Here is a 15,914-nt window from a genome sequence, read left to right as displayed (position 1 = left end):
AGCACTGGGATTGTGGGTGTGGGGTTTGAATAGAAGTGTGAGACATCACAGGGTGGAAAACTTGGCGTTTAAGGGTTTAGAATACAGTACTATAGATATAAAGCAAGATGGAGCTTTTAGGGCAGAGGCTGAGTTCTTCTTTTTCACCTTCTTCATGGCTCTGGGTGGTGTTTTGTAATTGGGTAGAAAAATCTGCATTGAGGGCCACGGGTGGATGGTTATTGGGTTAAAAGTAAAAATAATTCAGGTGTCATTTCATAATTGGACAATTTGTGTTTAAAAGGCCTTGTAGAGAGGGAATTAGGGCTCCATTTTTAGTTTGTTAGCCAGAAGTGCTGTAGAAGTCACGGCTTATGAGAATGTACTATAGATAAGAATTAATAAACATCTGAGTCTGAACAAGAAATACCATCTCACACATTTAATCTGGCAAAAAAGAAAGATAAAACACAGCAGATATCAACACCCATTGCTCCTTCAAGACCCTCATGAACGGAGTTGTGTGTAAAGCCATCAGCACCCAACTTCCCTGTCCTTGGGGAAACTCCTCCTGAGCTCAAACCTCAGTGGGAAATCGGCACCAAATGTGTTTGGAGGGTCCTGCCTTGCTGAGTGAGCCAGGAGAGGAATTCTGAATGCCCTGGGCTGGCTGTCCCCATGCCTCCTGAGGGGTCACCTGCCATCCAGGGCCGCCTTTATGCATTCCTTGGATGTTCTCGGGCTGGACACCAAGCCAACCCTAAAACTCATTGGATTTATTTTTTAATGTTAATTTGAAGACTTTAAATTCCGAAAGTTCTTCTCAGCTGCTTTCCAGGAGCGGCTGGCGGAGTCCTTCCAAGATTTGCTGCTTTCCCAACACCACTTCTCGACATCCAGCTCCTGTGTAAAGTCTGAGATTTCCTGAGCTCTGAACGTGGGATCCTTCTCAATGAGGGAGCTAATTACCTGTGCTGTAATTACGAGTCGCTAATCACCAGCACTATTAGCGGTGGGATGACTGCGGTGTTGGCTCATCTCTCTCTGTCTCTTCCCGGCGAGTGGGAAGCGTTTTCTGGCTGATTTCTGAGCAGCAAACCTGGACCGCAGAGCTCGGAGGATGCCATCAGTCTTGCCCAAGCTGCCCTGGGCCTGTGCCACGGAAGCCAAAGCAGGAGGAGCATTTTGGATGTTCCATCCCAGCTCTCGGCTGTCACCCACGAAAGTTAATCACACACTCAGGGGATGGAGGTTGTGCTTTGTTGATTTTTTTTTTCCCCTCTTTGGTGTGATGTTGGGGAAGATGAAGCAGGGAAACCTTATAAATATAATTGCTTAGCAAAAGATTCTGAAATTTTGAAATTTATAAGCGAAATAGAAATGAAAGCTGACTGTGAGTTGTAGGATACTGAGTCTTAGTTACTATAGAACCTGAAAACAATGGTCTAGCTGAAGGAGAATCCCTTTGGATTGACCAATCCCTTTCTGCTGGCTCAGGGATCCAAAGGTCAATGCAGCAAAGCAGAAGTCTAAAGAGTAGTTTTTAGAGTTTAAAATATAACACAGTATGGTGATATAGTAGTTCTTACAGGCTGTGTGTAGATTCTATAGGATTTTGTGTCTTGTGTTGGTTGGTCACTGTAAATTAGAATATTCATCACAAAAGGAGATATAATGGATTGTAACAAGGACCTCGCTCTCTTCTCTTTCCCTCTACTCTCGCTCTCTCCTGCTCTCTCCCCCTGCCCTTTGCTCTCTCGCTCCCTTCTCTCTCAGCTCTCACCCTGCTGTTCTCTCTCCCTCTCTCTTTGGGGCTCCCCTCCAGCCCAGGCTGGTGGCTGAAGGCAAAGCCTTTTACCCACGACCCTGCAATAAACCCACGTGTTCTAGAATATCTCAGCTCAGCAGAGTGCCTTGTCCCTGCTGTCCGTGGATTCACTTACAGTGTGACAGTATTTTTAATTTAAGGCCAGCGTGGATAAAGTAGTTATCTGTTTATTCTGTTTGCTGACCCCGGTGGTTATTCAGGAGCTGCCTCTGTCTCCTGTGTGGCTCAGGGGCTCTGGAATTGCCCTGGAGTGCCTGTTTCAGTGCTTCACACCGAGATTGATTTCACTCCTCACCCACCGAGGTGGGAAGCAGCAGCCATCCATTTCCTGGTGACATTCAGCACAGGCCACTCTGGAGGAGAAAAATGTGACACATCGAGGCTGACTGGAGGCGGTTCCCATGATGGATGCACTGCCTTGGAATCCTGTCTGTTCCTGCTGTCCCTGTGGAATCAGCTACCATGTGGGCAGGGACACCTTCCACTGTCCCAAACTCCAAATGCCATCCAGCCTGGCCTTGGACATCCAGGGGCAGCCACAGCTTCTCTGTGCCGAGACCTCTCCACTCTCCCAAAAACACCATTACACATTCCAGGACTGGCCAAAGGGTGGAAAACCAGCTCTGAAAAAAAAAATCCCAGAGGTAAAACTGGGCAGGGAGCAGCAAATTTCTGCTCAGGTTTTTCCTTTCTGGTGATTTGGGAGATTTTTGCAAGTCAATGGCATAAATGAGAATTATGCTGAATAAAAGAGGAAACCTATTTACTTCTCCCAACCCTTCCCATGGGGCTCTCTGTGTTTTCATTTGGAGCTGGCAGGGAAATTTCAGTTGAAATATTTTTAGATGAAATACAGCATTTCGATATAATCCCCCCCCCCCTTCTTTCTTTGAATGTGTTCTGAAATTTGTTGAAGAGCTCTCAGAGGGAAATTCTGGGAGTTTTCCAGTTGCAGCAAATGGGGAATATTTCAGTTCCTGAATGATGATGGATGTAGTGGAAGAGACACACATTTTTTTATTATTACATTTCATACAGAAACTCCTCTTTTTAACAAGTCCCAGCTTCACCAAACCTCTCTCCCACCTCCTGAAATGAGACAGAACAAGTGGAGCTCCTTTCACCAGGAAGATCCTGAATCAAGACCCTCCAGTCTTGAACCTGATTGTGGAGCAGCTCTGGAGCATTCAGGAGGAATTGAATGGCAGAGACCTGAGGAATTGCCTTCCTCTGGAAGTTCCATTTCCAGCTTCCACAGCAATGCCTGGACAGGGATGTGGACAAGCTCCAGCCCACAGGAACCTCAGGAGGTTTCATCAGTCCAAGGGCTGGAGCTGCCCCTGGGTCAGGACAAGCCCCAGGATCAATCCAGACTGGGCTGAGCAGAGGGAGCAGCCCTGGGACAGGGACCTGGGGCTGCTGTGGGTGAGAGCTGGAGCTGCCCCAGCCCTGAGCCCCCTGCCCTGGGCTGAGCCCCAGCCTGGGCAGCAGGGGAGGGGATTGTGCCCCTGTGCCCCTGTGCCCAGCTCAGAGCCCAGCTGCAGAGCTGCCCCAGCCCTGGGCCAGCACAGCAAGGACCTGGAGCTGCTGGAGAGATCCAGAGGAGGCCCCAGGGGGATCAGAGGGATGGAGCAGCTCTGCTGGGAGGAAAGGCTGGGAGAGCTGGGAGTGTTCACCTGGAGAGGAGAAGCTTTGGGTGAGCTCAGGGTGACCTTGCAGGGCCTGAAGGGCCAACAGGGAAGATGGAGAGAGACAATTTACAAGGGACAGAGGGACAGGACACAGGGAATGGCTCCCAGTGCCAGAGGGCAGGGCTGGATGGGAGATTGGGCAGGAATTGTTCCCTGGCAGGGTGGGCAGGGCTGGCACAGGGTGCCCAGAGCAGCTGTGGCTGCCCCTGGATCCCTGGCAGTGCCCAAGGCCAGGCTGGACACTGGGGATTGGAGTGACCTGGGACAGTGGGAGGTGTCCCTGCCATGGCAGGGGTGGCACTGGATGGGCTTTGAGGTCCCTTCCAACCCAAACCAGTCTGGGATTCTGTGGTGGCCAAAGCTGCCAGCCCCAGGGAGCAGGAGGGCACAGGTTTAACCTCACAATGTCCCTCCCTGCTCCTTGGGAGATCTGTGTTTGGCTGTACAGAAACTGCTGAGGGTTTGCAACTTCCAGCAGTTTCCCCCTCATTTTCTTACACTTTTGAAGTACAGACCTTCCACTTGAGATTTTGCACTCTGATCCTTGTGGGTCCTTTCTGTTTTGTGATTCTGCAATATAAAGTTGTGATAAAAGGGATGAGTCCTGGATAACTTTTACTGTCCTCAGGCCAGACAGGACCTGGCAGAAGATGAAAAGCTCTGCCAGCAGAGCTCTCCCTCTGCTGCTCCTGAGGGGTGAGGCAGCAGTGCCATGGCTCCTTCCTGCCCACAGGGCCCTCCAGGACACTTCCCACTGCTGCTGTCTCCTCCTCTGGGGAATGTGTGCTGACGCCAGCCCGGAATGCCAAGTTGGAACATGCAATGCACGTTGTCCCCTCGTGCTGTGTGATCCCATTCCTCCTGCTCCAGACACAGACCCACCTGGGGGATGGCCCCGGGCACAGGGGCAGGGAGGAGAGATGAGAAGGGCAGGGGGTGACCCAGCTGACACCCTGGGGATGTGCTGAGCGCCAAGGAGGAGCTGTTGGCTCAGAGCTGTGTTCTCACTCCCCCTGTTCCAAGGATGCCCTGGCAGGTGGAGACAGGACAGGAGAGTCAGGAGCCCGGGATGTGCTGCCAGAACGAAGATTCCAGCTCAGCTCTCCCATCAGTGCCAGGTTCTCCCTCAGTCCCTTCTCCGTGGGTCACACTCCTGCCAAAGGAAGCAAAAGCGGCCCCTTTGAAGGACCAGCTGCACACTGAGAATGCAGAGCTGCCCCTGGCACCTGGAGCTGCTTTTTCCTCCATTCCTCCACCCTTCTCCCAGCTCCTGCTCCTTGCTGGTTTTTGATGAGCTCCTGTGGGTTGGTTAGGCGGGATTTGAATCAAAATCATTAGCTAGCTGATTAATGAATAGCTAAATGAAGGTGTGAAGGACACAGAAGAGTAAAGATGTGCTGGGGGGCTGAAGCCTCATGATCCCACATTTATCCACACCAAGCTCTCGTGGAGACACTCCAGTGTGTGCTTAGAACAGGGATTGCAGGGGCTGTTCAGAGCTCCAGGAATGGCAGCTGGGCACCTTCCTGTGTCCAGAAAATCAGAACATTTCCAGAGGTGCCAGGAATTACCTTGGGGAAGGTCCCAGGGTTGTCAAGGCTGGTGGCTGCACTTTTTTTCTCACCTTCATTTCAGTCTAGACCAGCAGGATGTGCTTGGGCATGATTTCTGTAATGGACCTTTCCTTTCTGCCTGTCCTGTTCTAGGGATGAGATCCAGATCCCTGCTTTCCATGGGATTTCAGCAAACAGCAGGATTGTTTTTACCCCCAGCTCAGGACATCTGGGCTATTTCACCTCAACCCATCCCTCCTCAGTTCTCATTTGACTCCTGCTTGTCACAACCAACAAAAAGCTTGGGAAAACTGAAGAAAGGCTGCCAGGGAAGAGCAGATCCCTTTAGCAAAGTGCTGCTGTCCGTGACTTAATCTTAACTTCTAGAGGAGATCGTGCTGTTGGGAGAGCTGGAGGCTGGTTTTTAGCGTTGAGGATGATTATCTGTATTTCACGACTGGCTGTGATGCGGGCACATGGAATTTTTCACGTCTCTTTCAGGATGAGAGAGGCAGAGAAGCAGCTGAGGAATAATCTGTCGGACAACAACCAGCCCCTCGCCGTGGTTTCCACTCCCTACTCCCACCCTGGGCTCCCCAGGCTCCCTGAACCCCTCTGGAAGGCTGAGGGGGGCTGTGTGCCTGCCCTGGCCGCCTGTGACGTGTTTGCCCTGTCTTCTCTGCCCGCAGTGAGTTTGCCAAGGAGCGGGAGCGGGTGGAGAACCGCCGGGCGTTCCTGAAGCTCCGCAGGCAGCAGCAAATCGAGCGGGAGCTCAACGGCTACCTGGAGTGGATCTTCAAAGCAGGTGAGGCACGGAGCTCCTGGGCTTGCCTGGCGGGTCTTTTGGGCCAGGTGAGGTCCAGAATTCATCCTTGGTGTGGCCAAGGCTGGGGAGGGCCCGGCCAGCCCCCGGTGGTGGTGTTGGAATTCCTCCCGAGCGTTTGCACCAAAGTTACAAAAGGATCTGGGTTTGGTTTGAGCAGACCTGAAGGAGCTGAGCCACCCTCATTGCTGAGATCAAAGCAATTGTCCTAAACCAGGGTAATATAAAAAGTGATCAGTGCTGTTGCAGTGCACCCTCACACCTCAGCAGGTGCTCCTGTATTAGGAGAAGGGTTTAAGGAAAAGAGGAAAAGAGTTTGAGCCTCACCCCATAACTTTTAAGGGAGAAGAACCAGCAAATTCTAAACTTCTTACCATAACTGGCCTAGTGCCAGGACAAAGGGATCTGTTGGATTCTTTAGCTGCTCCTCAAGGACTGGAGCTGTTTTCTGTTGGGCAGCAAAGGCCAAAACCCCTCCTGGATCATTGAACACTCAAGAGAGAGCACAGGAGATTCTCAGGGCACTTTCGGTGCCAGGGACCTCCCTGCACCTTGCCTGGCTTTTGTTCTCATGTTTTGTATAGCTTGTTATTTTCTTTAATTAAAACCCTTTTGCTTGTTCAAAACACACCCAATCAAGCCGTCTCACTAATTTTTCTTAAGCTGTTTCTGAGAGGCTGCTGGCAAACCCCAGGGCTTGATACACTTTTGTGGGGCTAAAACCACTCTGGCCCCACACAGGATTGTATCAGAGTGCCCAAAGCCTGCACACAGGAGAGCTGTTCCCTTCCACCAGTAATTCCTGGGTTATTTGCTCCCTGCCCCAGCTGGTTTTTCATAGTATTATCTTTCTGTGCTGCTAAAACCCACTTGAGTGGCATTATTTTTATCAGCTACAAAGATCACTTGCACAGAACTCCCCCCAGCCCACATTAACGTTTATAACCATTGGAACTGAACATTGCTCCTTATTGTGGGACGTGAGCAACTTTAACCATGACCCAGACACATTAATTTAACAGAAAATAGCATTTTTATCTGACTGCAAAGATTACCAATAACCTTCCTGCCTTATGGAGGAGCTGGTATTTATATATTGACATAACCACAGTCAATTCTTTCATGCAGCACCAAGAAAACGGGGAGTAATTTCCTCCTTGCTTGCTTTTCAACGTCTGAGCCGAGTGAAAAGGCCTTTTAAAACAATGATGGGGAGGAAAAGAAGTGCTGGTTTCTTAAATGGATTCCTGGGTGCCATTTTAGACAGATCAGCTTCATCTTTGCTCTTTACAGCTGAAATGTAAAATAGGAATATCAGCAGTTTATGTGGTGCTTTAAACCCATTACTCCGTGTAGCACTGCACAGGGTGACAATTGAGGGCCACTTGTGTTGTCAGACTTTTATTCACTGTGACTGTTCAGCAGCCACTCTTCATTCTGTGCTTCTGGAGGAATCAGAAAATAAAGAATTCCCTTTCCATTTAGAACCTGTCTTCTCATTAGTTTACAGCTTTTGTGCAGCCTCAAACTCAGATTAATTCCTGGCTTGCTCAGTGGCTGGAGCAGGGTTCTCTGGGATTCTCCCTTTCTCATCCTGTCTTGCTTTTAAGGCTCTGGGTGATTTTGGTCTCTCAATCCTGATCTCCAGCAATAAAACAGAGCTGAGAATTCCCCTGCAGGGTTGAAGGTGGCTTTGTGTCACTTTGGGGCTCGCTCTGCCCATCAGCAGCTGAACCTGTGAGAAACTTGGGATGAAGAAATTATAAAATGCACAGTCAACCTCTGCTCCAATTCCTATCCCTGTGGGAATTCCTGGCTCTTCCATTTCTCTGTTGCCAGGGTTGAATAAATGCCACGCCAATCTCGAGCAGAACTGCTGGAAAATGCACATTTTTTAGCCTAATAACACAGGTTCCAGAAGGTTTTGTGGAACAGGGAAGTGCATGCAAAAGAGCTGAATCAGGGAATGTTAAAAATACTCTGGAAAGGCATTGTTGAGGATACAATGGGAATATAAAAGAGCCTCCTAGTACAGCTGAATAATAACAGTAATTAAAATCAGCTTAGCAGTGTTAATAAAATCTTTGAATAAAACTGCAGCGTGAAGGCAAAGCAGAGCAGAGAATCCAGGCTGGAGTGAGGAGTGAGGCACTGGAAATTGGGGCTGTGCCGTCGCCGGGGATTTCCCAGCTCTGCTTTGGGGATTTCAGCTCTGCAACGATCTGGAATTCCTGGCCCAGGATCCAGCCAGGGAGGACAGACAGGAGTGGACCGAAATCCCTTGTGGCAGCCCCAGGCAGGAGCTGTTTGCATAAAGGGAAGAGTAAAAGCTCCTGGGATTCTGCTCGAATGGAACTCCGGAGGATTTGGTCATTATTCTTGGGAATATCTAATTGCTTTTAAATCCTTCTGCCAGCCTTGACCTCGGTGACTCTTGGAGCAAAGAGTGCCAGGTGTTAACACTCAGTTTGGTTTTAAAAAATGAACCAACCCCACCGAGCTGTGTCCTGCCCTCACTTTAAATCTCTTGCCTTTCTGCATCAAGGAGAAGAATTCAGGAGTTCTTTTAATTAGTTGTCTTTCTCTAATCTCCCTCTACCTTGTCTCATCTTATTTTTCCCTGCTCTAGAGCACTCAGAACCAATCAGCCCAGTCCTCTCTCTTCCCCTGGAAGCCTCACCAATTTTCCAATATTTCTAAAATCCTCCCTGAGCATTTGGTTTTTTTGGGGTCTTTTTTCCTCCTTGCTTATTTTTGTTGCAAGGCAGGAAGAGTGGAAAGCTGCATTCCAGTGCTTCATGAAATGATGTCTGAATCCTTAAATGGTTTTTGCTCTGTAATTTTTTACATATTCTGGGTAGTTGCTGGAGCTGGACAGGAGGTGCCCTTGTCCTTTTCCGTGCTCAGGTTTTTACCTCAAGGGTTGTTTCAGAACCAAGGGAAGTGTGGGTGACTAAAATCACTCCTTTATCTGTCCCTGCCTCCCCTCAGCCAACAACAATTCCAATTTCACATCACGGTTATTGTTCATTGACCATTCGAAATGTCTTTAATGTTTCCCATTAATGTCTGTAATTTGAATTATCACAGAATCCCAGACTGGGTTGGGGTGGAAGCCTCATCCAGCCTGGCCTTGGGCACTGCCAGGGATCCAGGGGCAGCCACAGCTGCTCTGGGCACCCTGTGCCAGCCCTGCCCACCCTGCCAGGGAACAATTCCTGCCCAAAAAATCCCATTTAACCCTTTCCTCCTTCTGTCTGAAGGCAGTTGTGCTTTCCAGAGGAATTACAAAGTGGGGAAGCCAAGTGATGCAATCCATGCAAACGATTTTGCCCCTGCTGCTTTCTCCCCTGAGCTGCTCTGCAGGAACTGCAGGAACTCCAAGGATGGAATTTTTGGAGAACAGGGAACTACGAGTTCTCCACGCAGAGTAAAGAGCTTTTGAAGATGTTTCTCTTATCTTACAAGGACATGAATCATTGGGAAAACACTCCGCTCAGAGATTCAAAGTCTTCCTGTTCAGAGCTAATCAAGTTTCACATCTTTTGCATTTTGATTCTTTCCAAATCGACCTTTTTCACACAAAACCGGAGTGTCTCTGTTCTCCTGGAGTGCCAGGCTTTGGGAATGGTTTCACCTCTCTTCCCCAGCCCTCTGTAACTTCAAGACCATCCCTTGGCACCACAGAGCTTTCTGAATTTCAGGTTTCAGCTTTCTTTAGAAGAACAGAGCCCCTGGGCAGAGAGGGGAACAGACACCTCCAGCAATGAGCCCCGTGTGAGGTGCCAGGGCAGGGTAATTGCCACAAAGACACCGCAGAGTTCCCTGGGACAGGGTGACAGCCACTTCTGAGGGCTGCATTTTTACCAGCTTCTTCTATTTACCCAGCCAGAAATTAAATTCATTTAGCCTTTGTTTTTCCTCACCTCTGTTGCCTGTGGAGTGGGAGTTATTTCCAGCAATCTGCTGCTCCTCTGAGCCCCCAGTGTCTTCTCTCCCCACACCAAAGAGAAGAAGGGGCACCACTTTCTCTGCTGCTCTGCCTGTCTTTCCAGCCCAGTCACACCCAAAACTTAATGACCAAAAATTCCTCTTGCTGGTGAAACACCCCTGGCTCTGACACCCTGGCAAAGCCCCTGAGCCTTTGTTGGGAGGCTCAGAATTGCTGATCTGGTCCCATCTCTCTGCTGAACATTTCTCCTAGTGCAGAGGCACCGTTTTTGGGGGGCTTTTCAGGCGCCCAGTTATCTCCTTCCAGGCTCTGTTAGTGATGACTAAAGGCAAAGCTCCCGAGGCTCTGTTCAGGATGCTTTGGCTGGGTAAAAACCCCTCCTGGCAGTGCTCAGTGACCTGCTGAGCTCTCTTTTCAGCCTTAACAACCTCCTGGGGTGGCTCTGGATTCCAAGAGGACAGGAATAATTATCAAGGCACAGAATCTGGGAACACTTACTGCAGGAGGAGAGCTGAAGCTTGAGGGAATTTCAGAGGTGAAAGAGGCTCGGGTTATCTTAAAGGAACAACAAAACTGAGCCCAGCTGTGTTTATGGATGGAGATTTATTTGGGCACCAATTCAGGACGCTGAATTTGGGGCAAAGGTTTGCAGGATTGTCTTGTAGGAGTAATTTGGAGGTGAGAATCCAGTACAGCAGCAGCCTTTGCTGCCTGTCCCATCCCTTCCTTGTGTTTCAGGGCAGGCAGACTGGGAATTGCCATTTCACTGCTCCCATGTTTTAGTCCCTGAACATCACTACAGCTTTCCCTGGGCAGGATTTCAGAAGAATCTTTTGGTCTGAGGTGGGGTTGGTCAGAGGAGTCTCTTGCACTGTCTAAAAAAGCCCATTTCACTCTGCTGACCTGTCTTAAGACCTTGAAAGCCACCTGAACTGCAGGTGGGAACTGCAGGCACAACTTGGGGTTTTTGGAAGGACTTTATAGCTCTTAAAGGGCATCTCTGAGCTCATCTGACCTTTTTAACCCTCTCAGCTCTTTTCTTCCCCATCTCTGGTGCATTACTTTGCACTTTTGTATTTCCTTCCTCTCTGCTGGGGTTTGCAGCTTTCCTCAGTCCTTGGTATTATTTTTCATCCTTCTCAGTTTGCTGTCTTATTAAAATATCATTCGCTCTCTCTCCCAGATGATTAATAAAGAGATTATATAAGGCTTGTGTGGCTTATATAGGCTTATATAAGGCTGATCCCTCTGGTATCCTCCTAGACAGCTCTCAGCTCCACACTTTGATGTTTGGCCTCCGGTTTGTTTGTATTTGTTTTTCTGAACTCACTCTTCCATCTAGACTGGCTTAAACGGACTTTAAAGCCAGATTTGGTGGGAACACGATGTCAGATGTTTTAGGAAGAGCCCAAATCACACTGATGGAATTACAAGCATGTGAATTTGCCATTGATGAGGATAGAAGGAAGTGTGTGGAAGTGTTTACAGCTGCCAACTCCATGTTTTGTTTGCTTTGGGTTGTTGTTGGAATTCTAGAAAACCTGGATTTGGGGATTATAGTACGTAGTAATGTGTGTGAGTCAAGATGGAGGATTTTGGGTGTTGTCTGGGTCCTTCTTCTTCACCTTCTTCTTCCTTCTTTTTCATGGGTTTAGGGGGTTTTCTATAACTGGGTGAAGACGGTCCACATTGCAGGCCTTGGGTAGTCATTATTGAGTCAAAAGGATAAATAATACAGGTGTCATGCCGTTAGTAGGAGATTATTCCTTAAATAACCTTGGAAAGAGTTAAAAGCTCTCCATTTTTTCCTCGTTTTTCTGGCTTGCTAGTTAAGCTCACGGCTCATGAGTCCGTAAATACGGTAAATGGATAAGATATAATAAACAACCAAGTTCAAACTCAGTCCCACATTTCCCATGTTATTCATCCTGACCTTGGCAGAGAGGGAGGAGAAGCCAAAACCATCACAGGTTGTTTTTCACACAGATAGAATGGTTGTCTTTCACACAGATAAAAATTATTCCATTTTGGGAGGTTGGTTTTTAGCATTTCCTGATTTTTTTTTAATTTAGGAAGTGTGCAAGGTTGTATTTTGGAGATGAGTTGCAGAGGAATGGAAGGGAGGTGTTGCAATCACAGAGCTCCCCCAAGGAAAACTTGCTGTGGGTTTTATTTGGACAAAGATTTGATGGTTCTGTGGTGACAGTGAGTCTCCTGCCGTGCGGCCCTGCTGCTCTCACCCTCTGCTCCCCATGGCTGAATCCTGAGTTTTGGAGACCAAAGAGCAGTGATGGGTGTGGAGCACCTTCTCAAACTGTCTCCAGTGTGGATGGGCATGAGGGACCTCCCTGGGGCTTGTGGGGACCTGTGGTCCTGCCCAGTATGGAGGAAGGTCCTTGGGGATGGTGAGAGCTGGATGAGGACCCCAGTGGGTGTTTGTGACAGGAATCTCACGGGGGAAGAGATTTGTTTGGAATCCTCCCCGTGTGCGAGGGGGATGCGGGCTGAGAAACAAATCCCTGAGCCAGGAATTCCTCTGCAGACTGTGTCAGGGGTGGGCTGGGTGGCCCTGGGACAGGCTGGGTGGCACCGGGACAGGCTGGGTGGCACTAGGACAGGCTGGGTGCCACTGGGACAGGCTGGGTGGCCCTGGGACAGGCTGGGTGCCACTGGGACAGGCTGGGTGGCACTAGGACAAGCTGGGTGGCCCTGGGACAGGCTGGGTGCCACTGGGACAGGCTGGGTGGCACTAGGACAAGCTGGGTGCCACTGGGACAGGCTGGGTGGCACTAGGACAGGCTGGGTGCCACTGGGACAGGCTGAATGGCACCGGGACAGGTTGAGTGGCACTGGGACAGGCTGGGTGGCATTAGGAGTGCTGGGTGGCACCAGGACAGGCTGGGTGCCACCGGGACAGACACTGCTGCCCCACCAGCCCGTGTCACAGCAGGGCTGGGAGGAACCCGAGGCTGACCCTGGTTGCTTTTCCTTCCCCAGAGGAGGTCATGCTGGCCGAGGAGGACAAGAACGCCGAAGAGAAGTCCCCTCTGGACGGTAGGTGGCTTTGCTGGGCATTTTCCTCCTGTCGCACGGGAGTCACCGCTGTCAGTGCCGCGCCTTCCTGCCGAGCAGGAGGATGCTCCCGCATGCACCCGGCACAGACCCGGCCGCAGAGCCCCTTCTCCCGGGGCTCCTGCAGGCTGCAGGTGGCCGAGGAGCAGTTTTGGGACACCCCCAGCGGCCCGGGATGGGGACGCGCCCTCGGGGTCGGTGGCCAGGCCCTGCCGAGGGTGGCTGGCCGTGTGTGCGCGGGGTAGAGGCCGCCAGGAGCACGGAGAAGAGCGAATGCGCTGACCGAGAGAAGGAAGGCAGGGCTCCGAACGGATTCGGCCAAGGGACTGAGCCCCCTGTTAGCCGTAAGCAGTAAGACATAACAGGGTGTGGTGATCCTTCCTTCCGACGTGCGAGCCCAGCGCGGCAGGACGGCCGCAGGAGCCGAGCAGCGAGGCCACGGGGATGCTCCCCCTGGGCCTCCAGCCCCGACAGCTCTTAGGATGCGCCAGCCACTCAAAGCTCAGTTAAAGATTCTTCCCTCTCCCTTTTCTGACCATCTTTCGTCCTCCCATGTCTCCTCCTTTCCCTCCCCTCCCTCTCCCCCCCTGTTTTTTTTTCTCCTCCCATTCACTGTCAGGGAGGGCCGCCTCGGAAGGGCCGATTCCTCAAGGCACGGCGCCGGCAGAGACTGGCAGCGGCGGCAGCTACAACAGTGAGTGGATTGCAAATCACCAGGGGCTTAGGTGGCACACAGGGACGGCTTCCTTTCCCCCCACAGCCCCCCGTGCGCAGGTCACCGCTGGCGGTCCCCAGGCGGTGTTTTATCGCCTGGTTCCGTGCCGCTCCCCGCAGCATCAGCCGGCGCCGCTGGCCCGGCCCGGTGGCCGCGCCGGGGGAGCCTTTGGGGCTGGAAGAGCCGGGGCTGCAGCAGGTCAGGGCTGAGTGAGGTGTGCGTGGCCAGTCCTGGTGTGCGTGCCGGGGGTGTGTGTGAGCTGGGCAAGGCTGTCCCGCACGTGGCTGCAGCCAGGGCTGTCAGGCTTCAGCCGGAATTGGCGTCTGGAGGAGCAGGAGGAGAGGCGGAGTGCTGTGAGAAACTCGAGACCCAGAGATGCTCAGGCTCCTCTTGATCCTAAAGCCAAAGGAGCCCCGAGGATGTTCCCGGCCTTGGAGCAACTGGTGTGGAGCAGCCCACGTCTGTGGTGGCAAATTTTGAGTCCCCAAAATAGAGGGACCTTGGCATCATTCAGAGAGATGCACAACCTCACTGCCAAACACACGGAGGAGTTTTGTGGGGGAGAAGATAAAAAGCTGCTCAATTCATGCCAGGGAGTGTTGGGAAATTTTAATCCCGGTGCTGAGGATGGCCCTGGACATGCTGGAGTGTGCTGGGACAGACACAGCCTGAGGGACCCCGAAGCCGGAATTGCTGGGACTGAAGGATTCAGCCTAGAGCTGGGTGGGGCAGCAAGGAGCACGGAGGGTTCTTTGCCAAAACAATAGATGCAGATCACAGGTTCAGAGCATCCTCTCCTCTCCCCGCCCCTCCCAACCTGGGTGACGCTCTGGGTGTTCCCTCGAAGTGACTGAAGCACGACCCTGAGGAGCAGGAAGCGCATCCATATCTGTGTCAGGGCAGGGCAGCCGTGTAGGGTGCGGGGGTGTTGTGGAGGAGCCTCCCCGGGGCAGTCTCTGCAGCGTGAGTGGCTTTGCTGTGTGTGCCCACGGACCAGTCTGTATCACCACACCGTGGGGTGTCTTACTGCTGATAGAAAGTGCTGCTTTAGTTACTGTTTGTCTCGAAGCTGTCACCAAACTGTACCAACGTGATTTTTTTCTTTCTGCCACTTCTCAAGGTTCCGCAGGTAGGTGGTCCTGGGAGGAGCGGCCGCAGTGCTCCTGCCTCACCTCCCGTGCTCTGGGTGGACAGTGCACAGCTCTCATTCCCTGTCGGAGTAAATGTAGTGATGTTCGCCCTCCCCACTAAAAGCTGCTTTCGGAGGGAAAAATAATAAAAATAAATAGATAATTAAATAATAATAATAAAAAAGTGTTTTCAAAGAACTCCCACGTCCCCAGAGGGCAGGGATCACACACCGGGTGCTGCTGAGAGGCTGCTCACTGACGTGTGGCCGCTTTTCCCACGCAGCCCCTGTGCTCCTCGAGGCACGGCTGGGTGGTGACCTGAGCTCTGTAAACGCTGACTCCCTCACGGTGCCCTCTGCCAGCAGCACTGATGGTTTCGGGGGTGGCAGCGCTCCTCTCCCAGCCCCGGGGGGCTCAGGAAGCTCCAGTGTCCCTGCCCAGCCTTTGTGCTGTGCTGGAAGGGCCCAGCAGCTGCAGGCACCCCTCAGCACCCTCTGCGTCTGCTGCATGCAGTGAAACTGTGCCTGGCAAACCTTCAGGAGCTGGAAGGGCAAAGAAGTGAAGCACCCTGGCCCTGCGAGGTTGTGGGTTGTCCGGTTTGCTCCAGGGTACCCTGGTGGGAGAGCTGTAAGCTGGCATTGGGAAGGAAATGCTGGTCCTGGAGAGTGAAGGGAGGGGGAGAGAGAAGCCACTCTGCATCCTCACGGGGCATTTTCTCTTTAATTTGCACGCAGTGTTGAAAAGAGCCGCAATAAAGAAGAGCAAAAATGACCTGATTCATGCAGAAGAAGGTGAGGACCATTTCACAGACATTTGCTCCGTTGGTGAGTACTGGCTTCGCATCCCCCGAGGTTTCGATCTCCACCTGAACCTGTCCATGCCATGTTTCCTCCTCTGGAGCGCCTCCTTGGCTCCAGGAGCTGCAGTTTCCCGAAGGAGAATGAATTCCCACCGCTGCTGCAGCAGCACTCGAGTGCCCAAAGCAAAAAGCTCTGCGGCTTCACCCCTCTCCCTGCGCTGCCTGCCTCAGCTCCTGCATGCTGCACCCTTGGGAGAGCCCTGCAAAGCCTGGGGACAATCCCTGCTGGGCTGGCCTCCCGGGATTCTGCTTGGAGCCTGCTCATTCATGCTGCTGAACCCCAAATCTGCCAGACAACGCTGCTGGAGGGAG

The 15,914-nt window shown here is 51.6% G+C and overlaps 1 protein-coding gene across 1 annotated transcript in view; it reads left to right on the top strand.

Annotated features, from left to right (window-relative positions):
• The window catches only part of CACNA1B (calcium voltage-gated channel subunit alpha1 B), a 183,802-nt gene that overhangs the window by 37,569 nt on the left and 130,319 nt on the right, over positions 1–15,914 (top strand). The window contains 4 exon segments of the mRNA XM_066332486.1: positions 5,741–5,856; positions 12,824–12,880; positions 13,809–13,811; positions 15,478–15,567. Coding sequence (XP_066188583.1) covers positions 5,741–5,856; positions 12,824–12,880; positions 13,809–13,811; positions 15,478–15,567 — 266 coding nt within the window.

The sequence above is a fragment of the Sylvia atricapilla genome, chromosome 19, assembly GCF_009819655.1.
Source record: "Sylvia atricapilla isolate bSylAtr1 chromosome 19, bSylAtr1.pri, whole genome shotgun sequence".
NCBI lineage: Eukaryota > Metazoa > Chordata > Aves > Passeriformes > Sylviidae > Sylvia > Sylvia atricapilla.
Note: the sequence above shows the minus strand (reverse complement) of the source record. Positions and strands in the feature narration are given on the sequence as shown.